Raw genomic sequence first — 11129 nt, 5'->3', positions numbered from 1 at the left:
AGCGCAGGAAAAGGTCACGTGATTCTCGTTGAATTGACAACAGTTTAAATCTCTTCCTGGTGCTAAAGGTGGGATTATTTATTTAACTGTCTCTGGAACTGTCAACAATTCAGTTTTTTAAATGTATTTAACGTGTTCACACACACGACAACGGACAAATAACGTATGACGTTAGCAGTGTAATGTCAATTAACTGTATTTCCCTGGTAGTTTGACAAAATAAACTGTCGTTACGTGTTAAACCTAGCTCGCTTTGGGTTGAGCTAGCGGCTATCAGCTAGCTATTATGTTGTAAAATATGGGGTGCAAATATTAGTCCCAATCTTTAAATTAACGTTAGCTCAACGTGTCAGTCGCTCTAACGGTAAAGGTAATATAATGTCACTCGGCCATCAATTAGCTAGGTAGCGCAATATTATAATATTGTGAACATGCTTAAGTTAAAACTAAACTTGACCCCCAATCTTGCCTGGATGCAACCTCAATTAGCTTCTTTATTGAATCGTGTTCGTTCAGAACATTAAGAAATACCGAAAGACAATAGCAGCTGTCTTGATGACCCCACAGTGTCGCCTTGTTAAATCTTTGGCTTCGCTTCCTGAACAGAGCGATTTGCATTCGCAGATATTAAGTGCCAAGCTGTGTCAGATGAAACATGTTTAATGTAGTAAACTAATATGTTTACTGTACCTTTCAGCAATCGCTCAGAGGACACAATGCCAGAAGTCAAGTCAATATTCAGAGAAGTTCTGCCTAAACAAGGTTGGTACCGCAGCAGTAGTTACAAACAAAAAGCTGTTTGTGGTGCTCGATACAACATGTGAACTGTTTAGAAATGTGCAAAAGCCTGCAAAATGAGTCAGTGGGTGCTCTGTGCTAGCTCTTTACCGTCTGTTTTACGGCTCAACACCATAGACATTGTTGCTGTATAAACGGTTATATAATATGGGTCAGTACTAGAGCTGGATGTAGTTCTGGTGTTAAGGGTAATGCTTTCTAACAGACACAAGCTATTCAGGGGCCAGAGCAACAGATGTGTGAAATGTCCAGATGTTGCATGCAGAGAGTGATTGTTAAAAAACGGACCATCAGTGGAACAGAAATTAAAAACATTGGCAAGCAACTGCGTAACAAGTCACAAACGAGAGCCTACAGATGTAACAATCCAGCCAAGTCTCATTATCTTTGCATTTAAGCAAAGATTAGTCAATGAGAAAATAGATATTGGAGTTGAGCGTTTTTTTTTTTTCTTATTTCGCAACATCCACAGGACAACTTTCCATGGAAGATGTACCGACCATGGTTCTGTGTAAGCCGAAGCTTCTCCCACTCAAATCAGTAACTCTAGAGAAACTGGAGAAGATGCAGATGGAGGCTCAAGAGGCTGTCAAGCAGCAGGAACGGGCAATGAAGGAGCAGTTGCAGTAGACGCCCAGTGAACTATTCAAAACAGCAGGAATGGTCAAATTGGCAGAAAATCTCTTCTGACGGTTGGCGAAGAGCCAGGGTTTTCACGCACTGATATTTCCACGGACAGTCAAGTGCAATATGAAGAAGTGACCGATTGTTTGGCTTCATAGAGCAGATACGATAGGAGGGGAGCAGTCCCCTGAGCTTAACTAAGAGTTGAGGAGTTACATCTATCGCTTGCCAGATTTTCCAGTGTGGCTACTGAGACCTGTGTACTTCTTCTCTTCTCTCCATTTGTATTATTGCATCTGTAATTTGGCATTAATGCATACAAAATTCAACAGTGTATAGAATAGAGGGCGGAGCAATTAATGTGTCGGATCAAAGAAGTCGTAAGATGTAGTTCGTGTGACATTCACAAAAACAGCCTTGGATGATTTAATCGTGATTTAATGAACAAACAAGGAGCAATACATGGTACATTTTACACACATTAGTATTCCCCAGATATAAAAATAAACATTCTAAAACACCATTTTGTGAAGTTATCCAACTGGTATTTGTTTTTGCACTTTACTCGTGTCTTGATCGCTTGAATAATGACATCTTTGTGAAATTTAAAGGGGAAAAAGAAAAGAGAAAAAAAGCCAGCACAGCGTAGAAACGGGGGGCCAGTATTTCAATTAACCAACGCGCTCCCCTTTGTTGTTTTTTATTCCTCTTTATAAATCTTTTGACACAAGCTAGTCATCTCTGTACAAACACTGCTTTCTACAAAACACATGAGTGGCAGTGAAATCAAGAAAATACCGTACAAAACAACATGAAGGCGTGGCACTTTAAGAGTTAGCTTATGTAAGGGTTTGTATTGAAACACCTTGAAGAAAGTGATCCACTTCAGTTTCAAACAAGAGTGCAGTTGTTTTTTTACCCCACTTCAGTTTGAGAAATGTACATTCTTTTGACTGTTAAAAGGGAAAAAATGTACCTGACTTTTTTTGAAAAATATACAAGTAAAAAAAGTAGCTTCATCCCTTTCTTATCAGGAAATCTGGCATGTAAAAAGGTCTCAGTAACTTTCCACTTTGACAACACCACCATCTCCCTCGCTGACAAATCTCTTCCGGCCTCTGACAACAGACAGAACACAATAACACATGGTTTAAAAAAACAAAACATGGAAACAAGAGTGTACGGTGTGTATCTGAGAAAGCCAGTGGCGTGCACTTACCGACAGGGACAAAGATCTCTTAACTTCACATCAATGATTCCCGTACTGAAGCTCTTATCAACAACTTGCTCCAGGATGAAGTATGCCCGAGGGACATCAATGTTGATTTCAGCAATGTCCATATAAACTCTTTCATAGCCCTATGAAAGAAAAAGACAGTCTATAAAGGCTGTAGGTTTGCATAAGGACGGTGTGGACATGTCCCTCCCAATATTTTGGGGAGGACATAATTGTCCCCCCCCCCCTAATATTTGAGCAAACCTCTCGTATAGCGTTTGCACAGAGAGACTGAGGAGCAGAATCACTTTTTTTGACCGGCGCGAGAAATGCGCTTCTGGTGTGATCATCGGTTGTAGCCAGCTATGAGGTCATCATTTCCTAAAAAAGCCCACCGTCTCCACTTGAAGCTGACAGCGATCAATAAGACCCCTATCTGTGGCGCTGAGGTGACAGGAGAAGGTAGAGAAGTGTGGCGCACCACGGAGTCTACACTGCTCTGTGCGTCTGACAGCACAGCTGTGGTCACTGCAGAGATTTTACACACGAAAACTATAATTGTACTCGGTGACATTTGCACAGAAAGAAGATACTATAGTTTTTTTTCTTGAAATATTACAATGTTTTTCTAAAAATAATTAAACGATTTCCCGACTTCCCAGTGAACACATGTGTGTTAATTTAATATATCATTGAGGTGAATAGGTGCCACATGCACATTTAAAGAGGGGGGGAAGATAAAAAAGAAAGAATGCCTTCAGGTGTGTTGACTCAGCAGAGATAACATTGAATGAGAAAAGTTGATCTACAGAAGAATAAATATTTGAAAGCGATACAGAATGCCTGAGAGCTTTACAGCACTACGTTCCATTGCATTGTTATATTTTGAATTGTCACCTGGTGCCGGTTTCCCATTACATAAATAAAGATTTGTCACCATTAATGGATGCAGAAAAATTCACCAGAATGCAGAAAATTAAGTGTTTGATGTGTAAAATCCCCCCCCCCCCCCCCTTCTTAATGTGTGTCCCTACCAACGTAGACACCAAACCTACGTCCTTGCTCGGTTTCTCAGTGAAATAATGACGTGCATTGCATAATTCAAACACCGGGTGGCGCCTTACCCTTCTCATTTGGTCCAGAGTGATGACGGCGGTGGAAGAGAGCGACTTGAGAAGCTGCAGAACCATTTTCAATGTTTTCTCTCCTTTGGACTCCAACACAGTCACTATCGCCTGAACACAAATATTCACAAGAAGCACTTGCTGCAGTGCATAGTTTTTCATCTGCATATTTTTAATTGAGACCAGGAGGTGGTCACACTCTTCAATGGGGATTCAAACCGGGATCTCTTAAATGATGAAAGAATAAACCTTCTGTCTCCGTCTCGGGAGGTTTTTCTCATGTTTGGCCTCTGACACACGGGTTATGTGAAGCTGTTCTGCTTCAAGCTAATACAAAGCCTTTACCTCGTAGACAAACTCGTGGTGGAAATGGGGAACTTCCAGATCTCTCAGGCACCTCTCAGCCTCCTTGTTGTCTCCGGATAGGATGTACTCCTTCAGCAGCAGGTTCATCTGACAATACAGAGGAAATGACAATTAATAACCTGCGGCAATTATTCTTAACAGCTAGAAAAAGTTGTAAAAAAAGAGCACCAATCCGTTGTAACTGTAGGGAACTCTTGGACTTGAGGATGTGTTAAGGCTCTAAGCAGAACCGATTATAGTTTATGAATCATGGTATCACACCCAATAACCTCAGAGACTGTTACCCAGGCTGGTACATTTAAAAGTCCGGTGTGTAGGATTTGCCGGCAGCGTTTGCAGATGTAAACTTCTCCCGAGTATTATCGTGTCTATGTTGCCTTTTTCATGCTGGTGAATTTACCGGACCAGATACTAGACGAGTGGTAATAAAGAACAGGTCTTCTCCGGTCCGCCTTATGGAATCTACCTCTTTGACGAGCTGTGTGACGGGTCTCTGTCCTCCGCCTGTCCCCCACTGGTTGTCTATGCGTAGGCCTTCCATACTCATCTTCAGCAGCACTGCCGCCCGGTCCAGTGACACTCTGCAGGATTAAAAACAAAATTTAAAAAAAACAGGCTAACCTCTGAGGTGATGGTGATAATAATAATAATAATACAGGAGACTAAAATCCGACCATAAAGTACCTTGTGTATTGACAGTCGACTCTGCCTTTGTAGGCCTCGATGTAGCTCTCGGACAATATTTGGTCGCTCACAGCTCGTGCAATGAACTGGCCCACCAACTGGAGAAACAAACAAAATATTGAAAGATGGCACAGTTTAGAAATGTTATTCTGCCTACTCATCATGTTTGTGTTGCTGCCGTTTAAATCCCTTATGATGCTAATTCAAAAAGTGCACGACAGGAATGTACTCAGTCATGCGTTTGTTGCGTTACAACTGAATGTCGCTGTCCATCCATGTGTTGCATAATGAAAATAAATGATGCTTTTTTTAAATCTGGGAATTCATTTTTGTATTTCCTGTGTAAAAAAATACAAATGAATTTTGTTTCTACATCGAAAACGACAAAGACATATTTAAAATAAACAATGTAAATGACTTCAAGGATCAGTGCCCTGTCCTCCGTAAATAGAAGTTAATAAAAATACAGTTGTGTTGCATAAGAATACATGAAATCTAATTGATTTAATACACTCCTTTAAGAAAGTCCAACAAACAATTCTGTTACACATTAAGTCATAATTACAAAGTCATTTCAGTTTGAAGAAGTGGTCCCATAAAAACACTGGCTCGTGTGTGTGTGTGTGTGTGTGTGTGTGTGTGTGTGTGTGTGTGTGTGTGTGTGTGTGTGTGTGTGTTTACAGCAGTGTGGGCACGTGATTTCGGGAAAAGAAAGAGCTGGCTTTGCTCTTCTGGCCTGGACAAAGCCTGCGCTGATCTTTGATCATTGTCCCTGTTCAGACAACAGGCAGCTCTCATTTGACCCGTGGGGGCTGTGGCTAGACTCGCAGGCACATGAGGAGAAAGAGAAGAGAGTGCAGTGTGTGTGTGAAAAACTGAAAAAGAGAAGAGTGAAAAGGGGTAAAAGGGAAGGAGGTGTGGGTAGGGGGGGGGGGCTGGGCAGAGTCATAATACCCATTTAAACCCACAGAGAACAGCGAGAGTGGGACAGAAATGACTTGTGAGCCCCAATGAAACCGTGACAGGAGCGGTGTGTGTGTGTGGGGGACGGACGACCAATAACCCTTTGCTGAGCTTGCATTTTGTGAGCAGAGACGGACAATGGACAGAGATCTCATGTTTGTGCAGGCTGAAAAGGAGAGAACACACACACACACACACACACACACACACACACACTAGCTCTCTCACACACAGAAACACATCAACCCACAGTGTTGTTCCCCTCCGCTCCACCACACAGACTGTGCAGAAAACACGACGCCTCAAACAGAGGCAGGAAGCTGACGTCAGTCTGTTAAAATGTCCTGGTAACATGGTGGACTGTTAGCTTGTTGGACATTTGTCAACTAAATCAATATCAGTTCTTTCAGTTTGGATTTCTCAGTTAACACCCATCCAGAATTGACAACAATTTAAGGTAATTCAACACAAGCGCATAGAATAAGTTGCAAAATTGACACACGTACGCATCTACAGACCCTCGGGGGGACTCACCTGCGGGGCTCCGGGTGTATCCAGGACGAGATCGGGCAGCTCCAGGAGCAGTTTGTCAAAGGAGCTTTCCATGTCGCTGCGGGACAGCACCGGCCCACACAGGTCAGCCAGCAGCCTGGAGGTGAGCTCCCGGTGGCTGGCTTTGGCCTCCAGGGCCAGTGACACAGCCAGCGAGGGAACCTCGCTCCGCATGGGTCCCAGGTTCAGTTCTGCAAGCAGCTCCTGGATGAAGAGACCGGCGTTAACTTGCGCACGTGCTTGATGGTTCTGTTCATGTTATTTCTTCTGCTAAGCATGAGAACGTGTTTACTGACGGGTTGGCTTCCTGCACACTTACCGCTACTTCATTTACGTCTCCATGTTCAAAGTACTCTTGCACTATGGGGGTGACTGTACTCTCAAAGTCCCTCTCATCCAGCGGAGGAACCACAGTCTCATACACACAGTTTTCCTAGTGTTTGAGAGATGAAATAAGGAGGCGCTTCAATACATGACGGCAATTTTATCAGACATTAACATGACGACACAGATGAATTCCACGTTTGTTATTTTATCCACTGTATCGTCAAATCATTTACAAAATAAACGTACAATATGATGCAAGTTAGAACACCAACACACAACCTAAACCTACAAAACAACAAGCTCTGTATATTGTCTTTAAATTGCAGGGCTGTGAATTGGATTGCATTAGATTACACAAGCGATCACGCTGATCCAAACACTACATGTGTAAAGAAGTACCTGAGCTCCGTCATAGTTGGGGTCTTTCTGATCTACCGCCTCCTGTTCATAAGCTTCACCAGATCGGCCCCACACACCTTTTCCTCCGGCCCCACCTGCAGACAAAGGTCAGTGACGATGTTAGACGTCTGACTACATCACACTCGTCTATTTTAAAAAGGTAACGTGGTGTAAAAGTCCACGAGCAGTGTCCTTTTCAGAAGATTTAGAGGCACACATATCTGGTTAATGTGAAACATGAGTGTTGTTGATTTTCTTTTATCTAATAGTTCCCAATTCATTCATGGAAAGAAAGTCAAGTTGCGGCTGTTGGGAGCACCAGGCTCTCTGAACACGATATCCCTGAAATAGAACTCCTGAAAAACAACGTCGACGCCTTTTTCAAAGTGAAACTATTAGGAGGTGGTTACAGGTTACAGAGCATGGTGTCATGTCGCAAAATACTGAGACACCGAAACAGAAAGGCCATGCTGATCTCTGGGCCGTTTCAACGGAATGGAGTTGTAAAAGCAACAGCTACTGGGTCCCTGTTTACTTCCTGTCAGCTGATGTCATTTACATACACGTACACTGCAACAGGAAATAAACCGGGACACATTTGGAACGTTTATAACCGTGAAATGGTCGACAGCAGGGAAACATCTTCAAACCTCAAGTGTTTACGTTTGTTAGATTAAATCTCATGAGCAATTTAGGGTCAAACACACACACACACACACTTGTATGGTGCTACTTTTAAGATATGTTTTTAGAATGCGCTCATTAAGAGCCTGACTTTCATTATAGGCCTTAATGTTAAGTCTCTCGTATTCGTTTTCAAGTGTAGGTAGAGCGCGAACGTCAAGAAGGAAACAGTCAAGAAAAATGCGATGCATTTTGACAAGCGGTCAACCAGTCGGCCTTAATCTTTAGTATGCAGGCAGTTACTCAGCGGTTTAGTCAGAACCACACAATATATTTTAAACATTATTGTATGATCTCTCTGTACCCAAAAAAAATAAAAAATTAAAAATAAATTAAAAAAATAAAACTTTCCACAACTCTCTTTCAGACTTCCTGATCTCTCAGCTATGGTTTATAGCACGAGTTAGACTTCGTAAAGGTCTTCTTCCGTGGTCAAAACAAGTAAAACCACAGTTGTAATAATATTGCTTCAGTTATATGGATCGTAATCTGTATGCGTAATCTGTACGAATACCCATGCTACAGTTTTGTGCTGCGATATAATCCCTCTATCTGGGGTGGGGACATCTTTGTCAATGTTACACAAACAAACATCTGCTGGGTCTGAGGTAAGCACCAACACGTTGAAGACTGCTTAAGAAGCCCGATACCAAGCAGCTTGCGTGACATGCTTTAAAACCTCCATTAGTCCTACAGAATATGTGGCATACATCACATGCCACTCTATTTAGCACAGCCCCACACCGCTTGTGCACAACGTCAGCATCTAAAACACGGTGGACGCTAGTTTACTCAGGACACAGATTCTGCACATCCACTGTATTTGTATTGCAAATACTGCAATACATGGACGTTGAATGCAGGAGAGCTCACAGCTCAAATAACAGAGCTCCACTGGTGCGACGCTTCTGTTATGCAACCAAATAAAAAAAACACACACAAAAAACAGACATTGTGCCAAGAAAAGATCTACTTGCTCCAGTTCAACCGCCCATGGGAGCAAAGTGACTGAAGTGTACAGCAGTCTAATAGGACATACAAGTAGGCATCGCATACTTACATCGCTGAATAAGGACTCATAGTGAGTGACAGCTGGACAGAATCATGTTGACACATGCTAAATTCTGATCGACTTATACATGTGTGAGGTGTCAGTGTTCATTTTGAATTACGGTGACGGGTCACATCACATCCAATTCATTGAAAGATTATCACTATCGAAAAGCGTCTGCTTCACTAAAAATACATAGATTATTGTTTAACCTCTCGTGGAAATGTCCGGAAAAGCTTGGCTGAGCATATGGTAAGAAAAGAACAGCGTGCGTTTAGATGGGATTGACCTGCTCAGAATCACCTCGCCATTTGTGTACATGCTAAGTGGATTACGGCTGCTAGACGAGAGGGCCTCCGGTGACGACAAGTAGGTCACATGATGATGATGATGAAGGCCACTGAAACACAGAGGCTCTCCTAACTTTTACCAGCCAAAGGTTATCCATTGAACATTAGGGAAACGGAGACATTTGATCTCTGTATGTTCCAATGTTACATGATAACATTATTGAATTATTATTATGTGAAATCTTCTTACCCTTCTTTGGTAGACCTCTTCCCTTGCCCAGGCGGGACTTCCTGTCCAGCAGCTTGCTCTTCGGGCTGGCGGGTGCCACCGAGGTTCCCCTGACCGCGTCCCCAGTGTCGCTGAGCGAGTCCCCCCGGCCCGAGTCCCTGGACGAGTTCTTTCTCAGCCTGCGCTTGGCCTTCGCCTTGAGACGTGCTTCATGGATGCTGTTGCTAGACAAGGACAACCAGGTGCCATTGATCTCATTTTTTATGTTTTTGTTGAAAACCGATCTTGTATCGTCTTCCTCTTCAGATACCAAGGAGTCACTCAGGTCCTCTGCCTCTGTTGGATTTCAAGACAAAATTGGGGGAAGAGTGTCAATGTTGGCAAACTGTGAGTAAAGTAGTTTTTATGTGCAGAACAGATCAAGGAGACTAGAGCTGCTACATACATTTTTCTTTGTTGTCTATATTGCAGCAGGGGCCCATGTGCAAATACAATAAACGCAGGATGTTTTATATCAGACTGGCTTACATACGAAAGACAACCACAACATAGTAGGAGGTATGGCAGAATGATACCAGTGCCATATTCAACATCACAAAACCTGCAAGCAGTGCAAGAAAATATGCAATCAACCACATCCGCATAGAAAAGCCCCAAAGCCCCACATCAGACTCAGCGAATGAGGCATTTAAACAGTTGACACACTTACCAACGGGGTTTGCGTTCAGCCAAGCTGCGCAGTCAGTTGCCATGTTTTACAAAAGAAAAGTGATTTTGCAGCAGTGTGCAAAAAAAATAAAATAATGTCAAATGATACCTGCAAAGAGGAAACAGACGTTTTATATGCAGACAAGAGTTCATAACATGCCCGGACATGATGCTGCAGCCTCCCCTCCCCCCATTCATTCAAAGTCACTCTGTTGATAAACAATGGCTAGCGTTGCGTTAGCTTCAATGCTAACTGTCAAAATGAAGAGCTGCGTCACAACACCAAACTCCAGATTGTCTAAATGCACATATACACCGACAACCACTCAGACACACCGTATAAATCTGCAGTTTGCAGCTTATTGACCGCTATCATATATCGCTGACTCGCGATGTAGTTAGCTGTTATTGTTGACGACGTCACGAGTCGTGAACAGATAACATTAATATCTAACTGCTCCGCGTGCATCGATAACGTCGTTAAATCCTAAACACCACCGACGTATAGCAAGTGCGTGTCTAACTCTTTTCTGTCGATTAAATAATTCACAATAAATAAAATCACTGACCGTCGGTCGCGTACCAGCTTCAAACTCTGACTCGAGTCCTGTTGTTTTTCTTTTATCTACCCAGCAACGTATCTGCGTTTGCTTTTCTGATTGGCTGGAGTGGCATCGTGTCGTTTTTTTTTTTAACAAAGAACCAATAAAAATGCAACACGGACTTTTCTTCTCGCGTGTTCCGGTTAGTTCATGTTGTTTACAAGTGCTGCCCCCTATCGGTGGTGGTGCAGAGCTGCTCTTTCTATTTTGGGACGTTATCACATCGACTACAACGTTCTGGCTAAATAATGATGATGACGATGGTGATATTTATGATCATGATTGGTTGTTTAAATGATAATGATTTGTTCTTCTGGCCAACGCACGTTAACCATCCTGATCAGTTCACTTAAAAATAATATGTTGCGTAAACCTACTGCGTGAGTAAGCAGACTAAATGTATGAGTGTCATTTTTAATAAAAGTACAATCATTTTGGACAGGATCAGTGTTGTCCAAACAAACTAAAACATCACAAAAACAATTTAGTTTTAGCACCCAGATGTGTCTTTG

General features: G+C 42.5%; 2 protein-coding genes across 2 annotated transcripts; one reads left to right on the top strand and one right to left on the bottom strand.

Annotated features, from left to right (window-relative positions):
- Positions 1-17: 17 nt before the first annotated feature.
- Positions 18-1431, top strand: bbip1 (BBSome interacting protein 1). The gene is made up of 3 exons (XM_079278039.1): positions 18-68; positions 698-762; positions 1271-1431. Exons 2-3 carry the CDS (start codon positions 717-719, stop codon positions 1426-1428), a joined length of 204 nt encoding a protein of 67 aa, XP_079134165.1. The 5' UTR covers positions 18-68; positions 698-716; the 3' UTR covers positions 1429-1431.
- A 971-nt stretch (positions 1432-2402) lies between these two features.
- Positions 2403-10666, bottom strand: pdcd4b (programmed cell death 4b). Its single transcript, XM_079278038.1, has 12 exons — positions 10585-10666; positions 10017-10124; positions 9329-9643; positions 7054-7148; positions 6647-6760; positions 6310-6531; positions 4813-4910; positions 4595-4709; positions 4108-4215; positions 3763-3873; positions 2642-2781; positions 2403-2540 (listed from the first exon to the last, which is right to left on the bottom strand). The coding sequence occupies exons 2-12, from the start codon at positions 10057-10059 to the stop codon at positions 2480-2482; spliced, it is 1422 nt and encodes a 473-aa protein (XP_079134164.1). The 5' UTR covers positions 10060-10124; positions 10585-10666; the 3' UTR covers positions 2403-2479.
- Positions 10667-11129: the final 463 nt, after the last annotated feature.

The sequence above is a fragment of the Melanostigma gelatinosum genome (assembly GCF_949748355.1).
Source record: "Melanostigma gelatinosum genome assembly, chromosome: 11".
NCBI lineage: Eukaryota > Metazoa > Chordata > Actinopteri > Perciformes > Zoarcidae > Melanostigma > Melanostigma gelatinosum.
The sequence above is the reverse complement of the archived record's forward strand: the minus strand, read 5'-3'. Positions and strand labels throughout refer to the sequence as shown.

What these genes read in the sequence shown, in the direction of transcription:
- bbip1 (XM_079278039.1), top strand. Translation starts at nt 717, where the DNA reads ATGCCAGAAGTCAAGTCAATATTCAGAGAAGTTCTGCCTAAACAAG. An exon ending in AGAAGTTCTGCCTAAACAAG is followed by an intron (nt 763 to 1,270) that starts GTTGGTACCGCA and finishes CAACATCCACAG; the next exon opens with GACAACTTTCCATGGAAGAT.
- pdcd4b (XM_079278038.1), bottom strand. Translation starts at nt 10,059, where the DNA reads ATGGCAACTGACTGCGCAGCTTGGCTGAACGCAAACCCCGTTG. An exon ending in ATACACCCGGAGCCCCGCAG is followed by an intron (nt 4,911 to 6,309) that starts GTGAGTCCCCCC and finishes TTGTTTCTCCAG; the next exon opens with TTGGTGGGCCAGTTCATTGC. An exon ending in CTCTGGACCAAATGAGAAGG is followed by an intron (nt 2,782 to 3,762) that starts GTAAGGCGCCAC and finishes TTTCTTTCATAG; the next exon opens with GGCTATGAAAGAGTTTATAT.